Genomic DNA, 17,740 nt, shown 5'->3' on the forward strand with positions numbered 1-17,740 from the left:
GGGTTGTTGTTTGTTCGCACCGCCTCCCAGTCGGAGAAGAGCCGGAGAAAGCGTCTTTTTTCATTTTCTTTTTCCTCTTCTTCTAAATAACCGTTCGCTGTCATGCACGCGTAGAGAGCGAGCGCGAGAGATAACAAGACCGGGAAGCAGGAGTTGTTTTGGGTTGTCTCCTTTTTCTTTCTTTCTTTCTTTCTTTTTTTTACTACCCTGGCCAAACTTGGAGAAGACGTGTTTTCCAGCCGGTGTTTTATGCTCCTCGGTGCTGAAGTGCTGCGTTTCAGGTTGGTTTGGAAGATTTTTCACTCAACTTGCCCTCCTCTCCCCTCCTTTAACCATCTCTTCAGGGGGGTGATGTGTCCATTTAAACTATTGCTCCTGTGTGTGTGTGTGTGTGTGTTTAAGGTCATTCTAAAATCCTGACCTGGATCCGGACTGTATGTGGGTCTGGAGTCCTTATGGCCCCTCTTATTTGTGGGGAATCATTTGCCTCATTGCATGTTTTGAATGGGGATGGGGGGGGGGGGGCTTTTTTCTGCATGGCGTGTTAACCTGCATGCAGAACCTGATTTATACAAATCTTAAAAAGTTTACTCCAGGGAGTTCAAATAATGTGGGAATTGTCAGCTTCAGCCCTCAAATCAATAGCTTCAGCTTTGTGTCCGTGCATTAAAGCACCTGTGGGCTCCATCTTTCTCTCCTCTTCATATCTCCTTTTGTCCTTTTTCTTTAACTTTTTATTTTTTTGGTTATTGTCTTCATGAGTTGAACTGTGTGTTCTGAAGTTTCCAGAAGCTGCCCCCCCCATCACAAAGTTGGAAACTGATAGCTTTCCCATGAATATCGCTCTGCACTTGCGACATCTAAAAATAAAGTTCACACCTGTAAAGTCATCATGTAGCTGATTGTGTGACACAGTGACGTTGCGGCCTGTCGCCTCCCTTCCTCCCCGAGCTGCGTCACGATATGTGAAGCCACGCGAAGTGACTCAGAAACCGAATTACGTTTTTTTTTTTTTCACTTCTCCCCCTTATCTCTGCGTGCGCCACAGCAGCAGAACCTTGTTCCTTGAACTGCACTGGATTCATTCAAGTGGAATCTCCCAGCAAATGAATGTGTTTGCACTAAAAAAACAAAAAACAGGGTTTGTTTTTTGCCCCCCTCTCGCATGGGAATCTCTAGTGGGACGCCCATACATAATACATGCGTTGAAAAATGGGAACATTGCAAGCGGCACGAAAACGTCACCGTGGCCCGAGTCGCCATAACTGAAGCGAATTGACAGTTATTGCCGTAATGGGTCCGTTCTCAGAGGTTTCAATTACTTAAAGCACTTTTTTTTTGGAGGGGGCTCTATAAAAACGTCCCATCACGTCGGTGACACCCGCACAAAGGATTCTGTGTTCATCGCTTCATAGCTGAGTGTCTCCCGCTGCGTCTCCTCCCCAGGTGATAGTGAGCAGAGGCGCTGAGAATGATGGACCATCTCAGCGAGGCGTGTTTGGGCAAGGAGAACTCCGACCTGGTCAACAGCATGGCCGAGGCCAAGGCCCCGCCGGCCAAGCTGCCCCGGCTGGAGCAGAACGGCAGCCCACTGGGCCGGGCCAGGCTGGGCAGCACCGGGGCCAAACTCGCCGGGGTCCCGTACAAGCCCGCCGGCCACCTGCTGAAGACCTGCCACAAGAGAGGTGAGAGAGGGGAGGACAAGAACGAGTGTGTTCCTATTTCATAATTGTGTCGGCAACGTGCTGCTTTCAGCCTCTCAAATGTGAAGATCTGCCGATTGTCTCCGTGTCTTATGACTGTACATTTTGGGCTTTTGCCCCGTTTATTGGACAGTTTGAAGACTTCGTCCTGGATTCTACTTCTGATCGAGCTGGAACAAGTAGTCCATGCATTGATCCACTTCTCAAATGTGAAGATTTGCTGCTTTTCTTCGTCTTATGTGACAGAAAACGGAATGTTTTCGGGGCAATATGAACAATATGAATATGGCAATCTGTGATGAGCTTTTTTTCCACCAATTTTTCTTACATTTTATAGACTGAATCGATTATTTGAGAAAATAATCAGCTGATTAATTGCTGATTAAAAAGAATAATCGTTGTGGTACCAAAAATAAATCAAAATAATGACAATAAATATATTTTTTAGTCCGTAGAAACTAATTATGAAACAGATATAGCTGAACTAACTTTGTGTGTGTGTATGAGTACGAGAATAATAAACCATGTAAATAGAGGAGAGCTATTTAAATGCACCTTAAATACCGCCCCCCCCCCCCCGCCCCGTCCCACACCAGCTTCTGCCCACCACCACCCTGCATGCTCTCCAAGACTCTTAAACCTTTTTACAATGTGTCTTTGGTCCTCTCAACACACACACACTGCACACACACACTGCACACACTCCCACTTATTTGCCCAGACAACAGCTAATAGAGGAGCACTGTGAGAGTTATCCCTGCGTCGGGCTATATAGCGCTGTGTCACCGCTCCTCTCTCTCCAACCGCAGCCCTCCCGCTCCGACATTTGTTTATTAAGGGAAACTTTCAGTCCTTTAAGAGCCATTCTTGTTTAAAGGGAGCCTTTACTTTGGGATTATGACATAGCTTTTTAATAAAACTGGTGTCGTCTCGTGAAAAACGCGGCGGGTAAAGCGATCCAAAAAAAAGAAAAATGAAGCTTTTTATGATTATGTTTTCTTCTCAGTGGGTTGGAAATGAGTTTGAAACCTGCAGCTTCGGTGTTGTCGTAGCACTTGGCAGCTCTTCTGTTTGTTTGTTTGGCTGGTTTGCTTTTCTTTGGCCAGGAGGGACTCAGGAACTCTTGGAATGTGGCTGTGTGAGTGTCCTCCAATGGGCCGTTTATCCTATTCGCTCCTTTAATCTACGCGTCGCACTCCAGCTGAGAGAGCTTCATTTTTCGCCTCCATCATCTCCGCTCCTCTCGGCCTCCTACGACGCCCCGATTCCCTCCCAAAGCCTCCTCGTCGCTCTGCCCTCCTCTCACGCTTGCCGAGTTTTCTTCCCCGGGCAAAGGGGCGAAGCGGCCGAGAGGCTCACAGTGGGCATTGTGTCCGAGCCCGAAACAATATTTACCGCAGCCCTCGCTGGGCTCCCTGGAGACAAAGCCGGTATTGATCCCCCCCCCAAATGAACCTACACAGCAGTCTTTATTGTTAGATCTTTATCTATTAAAATCAGGGGAGGCGAAAAGCAGCTCTTTCAGCACATTCCCTGGCATCTGTCGGCTTATTGATTGTTTTGCCAGAGCTGTGTGCATCTTCTGGAATTCCTGGGATCGGAAAATATGAGAACAGAGTGGTTTTAATCGGCATAGACGATAAATGTCCGTGTTGAGGTGAGAGCAGAGTGGAGGCAGAGGCAGAGGTATCGGGCCACACCGTGAAGGATTCACGTCGTACAGGAAGCTGCAGGTACAGCATTTTCCGCCGTTGTTTCATTCAAACCGAGACTTCAAAAGGCCAAGTTGTCCCTTCGCACTTAAACTTTCTCACATCGCCGGGATGTTATTTTAAGATAAAAAAAAAAGGCATATCGGTGATATTTGCAGAACATTTGCCAGGCTTTGGACAAGGATTGCTCATTCCACCGAACAGCAGAGCCACTGTTGACATGGACGAGTAAACCTCGGGGCGCGGAGGTGGAACGGGATTTGAAGCACTGCATCATGGGAAGATGATTTTATTTGGTTGGCAGGCAGAAGGAAAGTCTGTGATCAGAGAACCTCGATAGTGAACGAAACAGTTAATTGTGCCAAAAGGAGACATAGGAGTGGAAATCGTGCTGTGGCTGCTGTTCACACTGAGCTAAAAGGTGATATAATGGATCACTTATTAAACTCACACCGCCCATACGTGCAACATCTCTGTAATATTATGGCATCGTCTTAAAACCTAGAGCGAGAAAAGACGACTGCGGGAAGGAATCCTCCAGCAGTTGATCAGATCACGTCTTGAAATTGGATTACAGATGGGAAAAGCACTTGGGAATTACATGACAAAAGAGAGCACTTCTAAATAACATCAAATGAGAGGTAAAACAAATGCAGCCTCAGAAACTGTGCAGGTTACTGTGCACCCAAGGAGCGTCTGATTCCCCACGTTGATGCGAGTGTTTGGCATCGAGACAGAAAGGTGAGGGCTTCGATAGAAACCGCCCCATTAAAGATGAAAAATGCCTTTGTGGTCCAAACCCATCCTTTAGTTCATTTCTGTCCAGCACTTCCACTCAGCAGCAATCTAATCACACCGCTCACAAACCCCTCGGCGCTCAACCTCAAGTGTAACTCAATCGTCGGCGCTAAATATTAATCTCGTCCCCTGAAAGCTGAAGGTCAGAAGTTTGCAGGTGGAGAAATGCGAAGCCTCCGGCTCTCTAACTTCTCACGCCTCCGTGTGTCCCTCAGGCAACATGCTGCCCGTGTTCTGTGTGGTCGAGCACTACGAGAACCCCATGGACTTCGACAGCAAGGAGGAGCACGCCGAGTTCGTCCTGGTGCGCAAGGACATGCTCTTCAACCAGCTCATCGAGATGGCCCTGCTGTCGCTGGGCTACTCCCACAGCTCAGCGGCCCAGGCCAAAGGTAACCGATGATGTCACTCGTCGACGGCCCGTCACCGTCTCTTCATTTCCCCTCACCACTTCTCATCTTCTCTTCCCCTCCTTTATTTGATCGCTTTAATGCTCATTGGCTTTTCCACAACGTTTCCCCGACATATTTCTGTCACACACACACACACACACACACACACACACCGTGTGACCATAATAGCCTCCCGCCAGCAGATCTGAAGCCACAGAAGCACATCCTGACACTGATCCCTGACAGGAGATGCTCAAGTCTCTCGGGGGGTCACACACACATTCCCACAGGGATGTATAAAGTCTAAATGCACAGGCGTACACTCTAAAATGTTTACATTTGCGTATTGTGCATATAAGTGAGTAGGACACACACACACTCGTACAATATATATTTATATACACTCAGTGACTCAGTGGGTGGGAGGGGCAGGTGGAGGAAAGGGTCCGCTAATTGCACTTGAGCACACGCTGGCCGAGGGTGGCTGGCTGTTTCAAGGTGCCTCTTAGCGTGCTCTTTTATTATAGCCTGTCCATCACACTGCAGCGCACACACACACACACACACACACACCTTAGTACACCATAAGTTTACTTCCTCGAGGTGTGGGCTGCCACTTGAATTCAAGGTAGTCTCAGGAGAAATTGTGGCATGGATGTTGTGATTTCAGGGACAAATTGTAGAGTATATGTAGAGTGTTTATGGCACTGGGTAATGATAAAGTCATTATTTGTAGTTAAGCAGCTATATGCATCGAGCCAAGATGCTAAAATGAACTTTGTGCTAATGTGCTCTCTTGTTTTCTTTTTTTTTTAATGTTTCGTCTCGTGTCCATTGTCCGTCCACATCTCGTGTGTGTGTGTGTGTGTGTGTGTGTGTGTGCACGTGTCCCGTCATCCAGGTATGATTCAGGTGGGGAAGTGGAACCCCGTCCCCCTGTCATACGTGACAGACGCACCGGACGCTACAGTGGCTGACATGCTGCAGGACGTCTACCACGTGGTCACGCTTAAGATCCAGCTGCACAGGTAAGAAACACACACACACACACACACACACACACACACACACACACACGTTTCCCTTTACAGTATACACTAGAAGCTAACACACATGAACGCACAGATGTGTACCGATCCCAGATATGTGTAGGTGTTCACACAAGTTTTTTTATTTTTTTTTATCTGACTACCGCCCACTAAAGTGCAGTGTCATAACCTAAAACACACACGCGCACATGCAGAGGTATTGGATTGCTTGAACACACACTGAAGCAGAGTTTCACCTGTTAGTCTTTGCTTCCAACGCTCACACACGTAGCATGTCTTGTAAGCCCAGAGGCTGGTGCCAATCTGATGATACCCTCTGTGTGTTTGATACTGAGAATAGCTCTGTTACGCTCACACACACACACACACACACACACACACACACGTAACAGACTGACCATTTCCCAGGAAAAATCCATTTGAATACTGAAAAATTCCTCGTTTAGTGGGGCTAAAGAAACACAGAGATCTGTTTGTCAATTGCACCGTCACGCGATGGGCACAAGGGCCGTCAACAAATATTCTACATTCAAATCTGTATTTGAATACCAAGATATGAAAACAGATATTTGAATATGAAAATGTAGTACCACAGCAGTCTGCCTCACACGGAGAGTCACGCAAAGTCACTGTCGTTCAGTGAAATGGAAACGTAACTTCAGGTCAAGCTGAATAATTCAACCGTGACGATGTCAGAGAACACCGCAGAGAGAGTGACGCCGTGTACCAACAGCAAGCGCTTCCTCCTGTCACGGAGAGACAAAGCACGTACCGATCAGCTGTTCGCTACAGACGTGAGTTGTTCTTGCTGTGTTCCCACGTTTGTAACATTTTGAACAGAAAACACACGTTTTATAAAGTTTTATATCCTGGAAATGACATACAATACAGTCAAAAGCAAGCTGCCACCTTCTTCAGGAGACATCTTATCGATGACTCCTGATTTCAACTTCACCAATCGCTTTCAAGCCCAGTGACAGGAATAAACAGAAAGATGGCGACCAACAAAAGTTCAGCTTTTTCATCGCTCGCGGCCAGTTAGCACACACAGAAATTGCTATCCGTACGCAGATACCATGCTAACAACGTAGCTTGTACTCTGATGAGCGATCCAGCAGATGCGTCTCCTCTAGCTGCTCTACCTTTAAATGGTTAGTGATGTGAACTAATGTGCAGAAAACACGGGCATTTTTTGCAGAATGACGTGTGATAGTAACAGTTTTTGAAGCACTACTTTAGCTCTTTTCATAAAAATGAATCAAATGAATGCAACGGGCAACTGGAGACTGTGCAGGGCTAAAAATGACTCTGCAGCAGATGAATACACGGTTGTTCACCTGAAAATCGTTCCATAAATAAACCCGGCTGCACCGGCTATTTTAAGCCAAATATAGAGTATTATACTCTGAATCTACATCGCGTGTGCTGATGAAGACTAACAAGCTTCTCACACTGAGCACTGCTGGCTGCCTTGTGCCATCGCTCACCATATTGTATGCTAAATGCTACTCTGTAGGAGTGAGGCTTCGGCGTATTTATACACACCCAGCGAGAGCACACGAGCATTTATAGACACGGACGCAAACAGGCTCATATGTGCTCACAGGCACATACACACACACACACACACACACACAAAGTGGCGCTGGTGTGGAGGCTTGCGCCAGCTGCTGTTCCGACTCTTTTTCTATCTCGCTCTGCCTCTCTCTCTTCCTTCTCTCTCCCCTCTCCTTCTGTGTCTCCCCCCCCCACCGCCATCGCCACCACCCACCTTCACCAATGAAGTGCACACACACACACACACACACACACACACACACACACACACACACACACACACACACACACACACACACACACACAACTGCCTGATGTGAACACGTCCACCAGCCAGAATACAGAAGGTTGTGTTTATTCCCGGCGTGCTAGCCTTGAATGCACGGATAGCTGTCTTTCTCCACTACCTCCTCTCCGTCTCTCCCTGCTTCCCGCCTCTCGTTCACTTCCTTCTCCCCAGAGGCGTTCTAGCTGCTGGAGCAGTTTAAGGTGTTCTGGAAAATCCATTGTTTGTGCGCGAGCGAGTGTGCGAGGCTGTGTGTTTTCTCACAAGCAGATGTTAGCCCCGACCGCTGCGCGCATCCTTTTTTTTTGTTTTTTTTGTTTTACTATCCCACTCTGCCGTCGCCCCCTTGCTCGTTTCCAACACGCCCACTGAGACAGATTGATGGACACGCGCCGTCTCACGTGCTCGTGCGCCCCATCGCCCCTCCGCTCGACGTCTCCCTCGCCTTGTCAAGTCGAGCGCGGAGGCAGGTTTCTACGAAAAAGTAATTCGGCGACAGTGCGACAACGCGTCTAACGTGTATATACGTCCCGCGCGCGCGATGCGAACTTGGCCGCTCGGCGCAGCTCCTCCACACGCCCACCGTGTCAATATATTTCTCAGGTAGAGCTGAATCCCTGCGGCACACGACTCCATCGCACCAGCCGACGTCAAAGCCAATCTCCATGTGATCTATAAATCTATTTTGATTCTGCTGCATATTGTTGTCAGTATTGTTATTGTTTTGTATTTGTTTCCCCCCCCCCCCCCCTATTTTCTGTCCCCACCCCGCCATCCCTTTCAAACAACCCCTCCCTCCCCCCCGCCCCGACTGCCGCAGAAATCTAGCCAGTAACACCTTAAATTGTTTCGCCGAGCACAACGAGCCAGGAAGGTAGAAGTAACACGAAATAATAGTCGCCACATGCAGCTGATGTATAATTCATGCATCAATCCAGCAGATGTGTTGTATAAAGTAATTAACTAATCAGAACAATCAGGAGAGAGAGCGAGAGAGAGAATATGAAAGAGGGAGGGAGAGAGAGCGAGAGAGAGAGAGAGAGCGGGAGAGAGAGAGAGAGAGAGAGGGAGAGAGAGAGAGAGAGAGAGAGAGGGGGAGAGGGAGGGAGAGGGAGAGAGAGAGAGAGAGAGAGAGAGAGAGAGAGAGAGAGGGGGAGAGGGAGAGAGAGAGAGATCTCCAGATGCATCTGCTTGATGCGCCAAATGAAATCTGTCTGTCTTGGAGGGGCGCTTGCAGCAGGAAGAAAAACAATGAGCGTGAGCTCGTGTGTTCAGCTCTCCGTCTCTCTGGTCTCCTCTCGCTGTCTCTACCGATCGGCCCGTCTGATCGTTCCAGTTCCATCAACATGTATTTTACACTGTTTTAAACCTCTGCTTTTTGGGCGAAGTTATTTGTTCCCAAAGTGCCAGTTCTTAAGCAGGACACTTGAGTAGCGCCGGCATCAGTTGAACATGTATCAATCAACAATTTAGATCAACCAATAATCGTTAAATTAAGGATTTAGCTGCTTTTCTTTGATTCACATCTTTATACATTGAATATCTTTGATGTTTTAACTGTTGCTCCAAAACAAATCGAAGACGTCTTTCTGGCCTCTGGTAACATGTGATGATGTTTATTCTCTGTTCTCTGATCAGAGACGTATCGATTATCGTGACTCGATAATGAAAATAATCGAGGATGTAATGTAAGGATGAGTCGAAAGCCTTGTTTGGAAGTGTTGCAGTGTGGCGGTGAGGATGCTGCAGGAGAACTTCCCCTTAAGTTGCCGCATGAATCAGTAGCCGGTTGGGTCAAACTCATTCCCAGATTCAAAGATTGGTGTTATTACCCGTTTGCTCCATATATCAGGGGAACGTCCAGCGCTCACAATGCAGATAAAATCGTTTTGATATTGGGTTGCTGAATTTGTGGCCTGTGTATTTTATCATTTTGCTTAAAGATACCATCGGGGCTGCTGGCTCTCCTTTCCATCTTTGTCTCTTCTCCATCTGAATTGTTTCTCATGCTCTCTCCTCACCCCTCTCCCTCTACATCCCTCTCTCTCTCCCCCCTTTTCCTCCCCCTTATCTTATCTTTCCCTGTTCCCCCCCTCCACCCCCGCATGTCTCCCCTTTCTCTCTCTCTCTCTCCACAGTTGTCCTAAGCTGGAGGACCTGCCGCCCGAGCAATGGAGCCACTCTACAGTAAGAAACGCCCTCAAGGAGTTACTCAAAGACATGAATCAGAGCTCTCTGGCTAAAGAATGTCCCTTATCACAGGTGCTGAAGCCCAGTCTGCTTATTTAAAAAAAAAAAAAAAAGATTAACGCCCAACCCCAACCCCCCTGCTACCATACACAAACAAACACCCCTATCTCCATCACCACTTTCTTTTATCCTGTACTTGTCAAATGCCCTGAGTTTGATCGATTGGTAAAGAGAACCGGCATAGAAAATCTGAATCAATGGCTTGTTGTCAATTGTTTGCCGCATGATTTTTTGTTTTTATCGCCCCCGACACACACACACACACACACACTGAAATGCATCGGCAGCCAAAAAGCAGAGGTGTTGTTGAACGTATGGTTATTGTTGGATAAACATTGGCCCAAACCCAGAACGATCTGGATTGTTTCTTCTTCTTTTTTTCCCCTCCATTTAGTTAATTCTCAACATTTCAGGCCAGACATGTGTCCACATGTCAGGTGTTGTATTCTGTGTGTTTTTGTTTGTGTGCTGGGACTTTGTACAGAAAGCACGAGCGCAGATATCGTATTAAGAGGCAGCGCAGTCAGTATATCATGGAGGCAGCTCTGGAGTGAATGGAATGAAACGGCAGTATATCTCTCACAAGGGCCACGATGTGTGTGTGTGTGTGTGTGCGTCTCGCAGTGCAGAGGAGACACGCTTGCTTCCGTGTGTATTCACTGGAGTATGTTTGTGAAACGCGCATGAACGCACGGGACGCGTATGCTAAAGCGTTATTTGTGTTTTGCCCGCCCGTGTGTGTGTTTAGATGGGAGCGTGTGCGTAGGTGCCTTCAGTACCAAGCCAGCTCTCCTCCCAGGCCACCGTATGGTCACCTGGAGACCCTCATTTGCGCTGTGTATGTGTGTGTATGTGTGTGTGTGTGTGTGTGTGTGAGCGGCTGCTCTCAGCGTGTGTGTTTGTGTGTTTAGCCGGGCATGAGCAGTGCGCTGATGATGTAAAGAGTCCCTGGGTGGCGTTCAGGCGCAGCCCAGCCCGGTCTGGTAATCACCCTGTTTACGGTCCATATGTGAAGACGGCTCAGAGGAGAGCGCGCGCTCGCTCAGAGGATCGAACACACGGGCAGCGCACGCTCGTCCTCACACTACTTTCAAATACGCACACTTCTCAAATTAAACCGAAAGGTTGTTTTAGCTTTCCAGCGAGGATGGAAGAAGGTCCTGGACATGTTTTGAACGGAATCTGTTGCTTTCGGTCTCGTATGTGTTTTAACAGCCAATTTGGTCCTGAATTCAGATCTAAACGGCATTAAATGTTCCTACAGTTACTGTCACGCAGAGATGCTCGGTATCGCTTCAGTCACTGCAAACCGGTAACACGTCATTTTGTCTCCATTTGCAGTGTGATGTGGTCTCGCCCTTCACTTGTGCTCTCGTTGTTGTGCATCCCTGCTAGTAAACAGTTGAAACCACAATCTAGAGAATGCGTAACTGTAAAGCGTAGTATGAACACTCAGTGCTTACTGTAGAGTCCAATCATACGTCTGCATGAGCCAAATCTAAGCCTGGATGTTTCATTTTGCCTGGATATTGTTTCATCGCTTTATTCTATTGTCATGTTTGTTTGTAAGGCAGCTAATTTAACCAAAATACGAAACCGGATTTTAAGTTATTTCAAGAGAGAAACTGGCAGCTTTGCTGTGCGGTCACTCCACACCCTGATGCTGTACATGTAGCTGCCTTGTTCAAACATGGCTGCCATGATGGTGTTTGACATCTGTTACTCTGTGGGGGTTTCATGTGGCCTGCTGCACCCCGTAGAGCTCATAAACCCGACTGGTTTAGTGGACCGGTTGTCACGATTGAGGGACGCCCCCGACACACGGACCCCCTGCTCTGGGACCAGTGATGTCACCATGTCGTCTGATGAGGAGGCGACAAGCCAGGACGCATTTGGCCCGCCCTCTGAGGCTTCTGACTTGACCAAAAAAAAAAAAAGTGAAATGAGTGGGAGGAGAAAAGGGGCGTTGCAGGCGGGAACAGACGATTGGCACCTTTTAAGGATTAGTGCTTCCTTGATATTCTTCTGCGTAATCCCAGACAGAAAAGGGAGGTCAACAGATGAGGGAGTGAAAGAGAATTAGCCCACCTCTGAAGAGAGAGGGGGGGCAGAGCGGGGAGGGCAAGGGCAGCGGGGGGGAGGGGGTTATTTTGTGAAATGCTGCTTTTGTACGGGGTCTTGTCAAACACATTTAGTTTGACTTCTTTTGTAGCAGGGGCGAGTCACGCTTTTGTGTGTTTGGGCTACAAATGGCACGAGGAAAGTCTTTGAGAAAAATGTACTCGCTCGCGCTCTCTGAGCGAGCTTCAAGACTCACACGGGGATGCATCGCCCGATTTAAACTTCTCCTGGTTCTGCCTCCTATCAGCCAGACGTATTCTCTCAGAGGTTGCTACCAAGCTTAGCAACCCCCTTGCCCGTGTTCGCAGAAACTATGGCAACAAACGAGATCCCCCCCCCCCCTTACCACCACCTCACCCCACTCATTCCCATTGCCACCACCTCTTCTTGCCCACCCCCTGCTCGCTCTCACTGGGCGGCCCCTGATGCACCAGCTGCTGCGTTGCATAGCAGCAAATAGTCATCAAAATGCCATCTTAGCGGGCCTTTACCACCTCGGCAGCCATAGGGGCAACCTGGTGTGTGCATGTGTGTGTGTGTGTTAAATTACAGGGAGGAGTGGGGGGGGGGGGGGGGTCATCCCAGTTGAGGTGAATATGTGCCATAATTGAGCTGTATGAGATGTTGGCGAGAGACGAGGCGCAGTGTTGCAAATGAGATGCGCGTTTTCCCCAGCTGACTCAAGACATCAGGCTAAGTTGGAGAGTGTGTGTGTGTGTGTGTGTGTGTATTTAATTGTGTACGTGCACGTGTGTTACTCTGCATGTGTGCCTTTGTGTAGCTGCGGCGTGTGTGTTTGTCTTCTTAAAGGGGTTGTACTTTGTGTGTTTGCCAGTGTGTGCACCACACTCTAACGCTGGCAGCTGGGTGCCTACAGTACCTGCCTGCTGCACCGCTGTTCTCTTCCACACACACACACACACACACGTACACGTGTACACACACACGCACACTCTCCCTCTTCCTGTCTCCCATGATGGGGAGTGGAGTAGATGTTGGGGACCGATAGTAGCCCTGTGCCACTTCCTGGTCTTGCTGATAAGCTCTCTGTGCTGCAGATGGCTATCACTTAAAGGGTCCACACACATGCTCACGGACACACACACCCTCACCGTCACTCTCACGCACACCCACGCCCACACACACACACACAGCCATGCTACCTGTTGACAAGCCCCAGCACAGCCCTCCTGCTGGCACCGCAGTAGCAGCAGAGGCTCTGGTTATCTGCTTGATTTCACTTAGTGCGTATGCATGTGTGTGTGACAGAGCAGTGGGGAGAGAGAGAGAGAATAGGTGTGTGTGTATTGTTTCGTTCACACACACACGCCGGGCCCCCTGTGAGAGGTAGAGTGATGTATTGAGGGAGAGGGCTGATTAATGAGGAGCGTTTATTAGAACATCTGTGTCAAAGATGGCGGAGAAAGAGGGAGCGAGAGCGATAGAGAGAAAGATGGGAAGAGAGAGAGAGGCACACCGTGTTCTGCAGGTCTCTCGTTTTGTTGCCTGGAGCCGCCTTAGCCCAGATATACTGTAAATAAAACATGGCAGGCTGGAGGAGAGGAGTTCATTATCCCACCGACTTAAAGGAGAACTCTTCTTACTCTCAATCAATGTGGGAGTTGGCTAACAGAAGCAGGTTAAACTGGGAGATGTGGTTCGCTGCTTCACTTTTCCCAAGAAAACCATTCATTCCTATTTACACTGACTTATGCTGATCATAAAGAATGAACAGGAATTATCACTTTTAAGACCATGGAAGGTTGCAGTTGTTATTTTCTGATGCCAATAACGAATCCAAAAAGAAAGGAGCTGCTTCATGCATAAATGTATGACCCTTTAAATCCGGGCAATTCTGACTTCCTCACCCTAACCTGAACTCTATCAGCGCTTCTCGTTGAATGAAGTCTTTTCAGTCGAGCTATTAAAGGCTGCTTTGTTATACCGTGCAAGTCCAAATGCAGACCTCTTCACCCTCCTGTTTTTTCTTGTCTTCATGGCGGCATAATGCACCACAGCGTGGTTTGCCCAAATTCCCACCCAACTGCTTGAATAGGCGTAACGAAGTGCAACCGCTGGTGCTCTCCCCGACTACACAGCAAGTACGGTGGGAGTCACGTCCACGATGGTTGGTGGAGTCTTTTGTGACTTCTGCTGGAAAATAACCGCAAACGCATAGAACTCTTCCTCAGCTGCCTTTATTTCCTCTTTGTTGCATTTTACTGCTGTTGCAGCCGAGACAGTCGATGTCTTTGAGAGCTCTTGCTTGTGTAAACTGCTGAGTCGTGTTATTGGCCACGAACGTCCGTCCTGTAACTGATTGTAGGGCGAGGTGTCACATGAAGCTGGTTACAAACGGCGCTTGAAGCTGATTAGCTTTGGCTTTAGCTCAACCTCGAGCAGATTCCTCTTCCTGCTACAGTGTGACAAAGGAAGCATGTCCATCACGGTCCTCCTGAAAGCATCGTGTGACACATTTTAACGTGTTGTGGTGTGTTCTGGTCGGACATACGTTAACTCAAGGAGCGCTTTCATCTGTTTTTTTCAGCTGAGCGGCCGATCAGTCTCATATTTAGGATTTTTCTTTTTGCCAATAGCGTTTACACACATGTGCCGGCACACAGCGGCACAGGCAGTACCGTCACAGGCAAACGCACGCAACATTTTGTCGCCGTGGAAGTTCTTCAGCGCGAGTGTAGAAGACACGAACAACCTCAAAAACTTCATCAGACACTTGTTTTATTGTAATTCATTGCCGTGCATGAGGCTCTTCTGCCCAATAGCACGGAGCTAACAGCTGACGTTACCGGAGGTTGCATTATGATGAGTTCAAGCTCGATTCAGTAAAAATGAGTTTTGAGCTAAATTTAAATTACAGCGTCATCAAGATGTAAGAAGATCTTATGGAATTGTGTTTTTGGCGAAAACCTTGAATATATACGGTTAATTGAAGGAGAGATTTTCACAGCAATATAGATTTAGAGAGGACATTAACTTCCTAATGTTGACTCGAACCAGCATATTATATTTTACATTATATGAGCTGTTTTTAATCAGAGCATAAAATTACAATCTTTTATTTCCTAATCATTTGATTCTTTTTTGGGATGGTGATGAAAAAAGTGAGTGTGGAGATTTACCGTTCATTATAGCTCTGAGGAAAAAGAATCGGAAACGGCAAAAATCCGAAGCGGTGGGTCTGACTTTAAAAAAAAAATCCAAAACCCCAAATTGGCCAAGAAAATAACTGCGGTGGATTTCTCTGTAGTGTCCTGGCGTAACGCAGCTTTAACAGAGGTCGGGAGTTCAGAGGTCGGTCGACCTCTCTCAGGGCACAGCTGCCGTCCTTCACCCTCCCTTTGTGCAGGAAGGCTGCAGAACCAGAATCATCCCGCTCATTGTGCCGGTACCGCCACGCTGCTCCGCCAGAAGGTTCCCCTCCGCCATCCTCCAAGCGCATATATTATAGAAAATGATAAAGATGGCATACCTGTAATTTGAAAACAGATGGTTTGGTTCTTTTGAATATTTATAACAATCAAAAAACATTTTCTGCCGCACCAACCTCGCTATTCGCCCGGAGGCCGGCAAGGTGTTAAAACATTCATTTTAATGAAAGTGGAAGGGGAAGGAAAATATCGCCTCTTTGTTGTGTTTTTTTCCGAGGCGGTGGAAGGAAACGTAGAGCGCTCGGTGCGGCCCTCGATCCGCTTGAAGTCGTTGTCTTTAACAGATTGTGTAAATAAAGGGCTGGAAAATGAAAGAGGTTTATCTGTTTACATCGCCCGACTCCCCAGATGCTGATATTCAATAAGCCGCTCTCTTCTCGCCTTTTGAAGGGAAATATATATTCCTGCCGTCTGCTCTTGATGTCAACGGACTCGGTTGACCTCATAATTTACCCGCTCTGAAATAACAAAAAGAAATGTTCCGACAAACTCAACGGCATTTGATGAAGAAGAACAGATAAAACCTTGCTTGATTTAATTTGTTTCACCTTTTAGAGGACGAGGTCCAAAAATGACTGCATGTCTGCTACTTTTCAGTTGCTTTTCTTGTTGTTTTTTTTAGTGCTGGGTTTTTTACCGTGTCCCTATCTTTTATTTGTTTTGACAAGCTACAGTGTTACTGCATGTTTCACAAGCGTTGATATTATGTCTGCATTTTCCACAATGAGAATCTAAAGTCTCTCTCTCTCGTTCTCTCTCCCTCTCAATCAATCTCTCTCTTTCAGAGTATGATTTCCTCCATTGTGAACAGCACTTACTATGCAAATGTGTCGGCGGCGAAGTGTCAGGAATTTGGGCGCTGGTATAAACATTTCAAGAAGACAAAAGATATGATGGGTAAGCAAAACGGAGGGGCGCAAAGTATGGCGCTCACACTTTTGTCTCCTTGCACACACACACACACACACACACACACACACACACACCAGTCGTCATTACAATATGCTCCCTAACCAACCGTCTCTTTGTCTTCCTGCTGTTGCATGAAGCAGAAATACATTTTTATCTTGTTATCTAATAACTCAAGATTACGCCACAGTTTTTGCAGCCGAACGCGGCGTTATCTCTGATTTATCCATTTATTGCTTTAACTAACAGCAACGCGAGAGCCAAATTGAGGCCTCTGACTGTTTCATCTTTTTGTTTGCCTCACTATTCCTTTGACAAAAGGCAGCGATGACTTCAGCCGGCCACCGCCTAGTCTGAAATTCAATTAGATTTTCTTATCAACCCTCCGACGACGCATGCTTTACATTATCGCAAAGAAAAAATCCCCTTTGACCCGCCAGGAAATGAGGTTATGTGATACTAGTAGCACCCCAGCTACAGATAGAATGCCGCTTTATTTTTATGTCTTTTGATTAAGCAGAACGCCGCTCGGTTTGCGAGGGAGCGTAATGTTGTGATATTAGCTTTAACAATCCGTTGAACAATCTTCTGCTTTTTTTTGTCTTTTCTTTGCCAGTGCAACACTGCTCGCCGGGATGACAGATGAGATATTGTATCAAAATGTTTTCACAGCCTCCATGCAAATAGCGTGTTGTGATCATATCTTATCTGATGTTTTTTTTTGCTTTTTTTTTTGCGTCTGTTGAAGTGGCAGCATATGCCGAGAAACATTATTTACTCCAGACCGGCTGTATTTTCTCTCATACTCCTACACGTTCCTGTCACGATTGTTCTCGATGTGGTTTTAAACTCCTCAAAAAACAAATGGGCCGTCTCAGCTGCTGGTTCGTCCTCGGTGACGCTGGTGTTTTAAATGTCATATTTCTGCTGAGCTGGAGTGGGAGAGAAGTACAGTAGGAAGCTTTTACCCTGTGTTTCTATCCTCACAACTCTGTGTGTGTGTGTGTGTGTGTGTGTGTGTGTGTGTGTGTGTGTGTGTGTGTGTGTGTGTGTGTGTGTGTGCTTGTGCCCTACCATCCGGCTGTGCAGGCATGCGCCAACCGTCCCAGCTGGAGGGCTACCTGGGGACGTGTGTCCTCCGTGAGAGCCCGCGTGCCAATGCACTAGGTATGTTGCAACATGGACACACACACACACACACACACACACACACACTCACTCACACACTCTTGGTTATTTCACTCTGAAGGGCCTTACACTGACATGAATTAATTCCTTGGAGAGTTACCATAACCCCAGTCGCCACAGTGTGAACGCATTTTGATAGATTTGAGACAAAAGTACGTAAACCCACACACACACACACACACACACACACACACACACACACACACACACGGTAATTTAAGAAACTTGTGAGGAGCTACATTCCTTCCTTAGTACCTAATCTTACTGACTTACTTGTCTTCTTACCTAAACTCAATGTCAATTAAAGTCTAAATCCGAAAAACCAA

At 47.3% G+C, this 17,740-nt stretch overlaps 1 protein-coding gene across 1 annotated transcript in view; it reads left to right on the top strand.

The window, feature by feature from the left end:
- Positions 1 to 227: 227 nt before the first annotated feature.
- The window catches only part of satb1b (SATB homeobox 1b), a 45,137-nt gene continuing 27,624 nt past the window's right edge, over positions 228 to 17,740 (top strand). Inside the window, exons 1-7 of the mRNA XM_079275055.1 lie at positions 228 to 281; positions 1,447 to 1,685; positions 4,429 to 4,605; positions 5,507 to 5,633; positions 9,636 to 9,684; positions 16,103 to 16,214; positions 17,316 to 17,393. Of these exons, the coding sequence (XP_079131181.1) occupies positions 1,472 to 1,685; positions 4,429 to 4,605; positions 5,507 to 5,633; positions 9,636 to 9,684; positions 16,103 to 16,214; positions 17,316 to 17,393 (757 nt within the window). The 5' untranslated portion in view covers positions 228 to 281; positions 1,447 to 1,471. The remainder of the gene's footprint in view (positions 282 to 1,446; positions 1,686 to 4,428; positions 4,606 to 5,506; positions 5,634 to 9,635; positions 9,685 to 16,102; positions 16,215 to 17,315; positions 17,394 to 17,740) is intronic.

The sequence above is a fragment of the Melanostigma gelatinosum genome (genome assembly GCF_949748355.1).
Source record: "Melanostigma gelatinosum genome assembly, chromosome: 9".
Lineage (NCBI taxonomy): Eukaryota > Metazoa > Chordata > Actinopteri > Perciformes > Zoarcidae > Melanostigma > Melanostigma gelatinosum.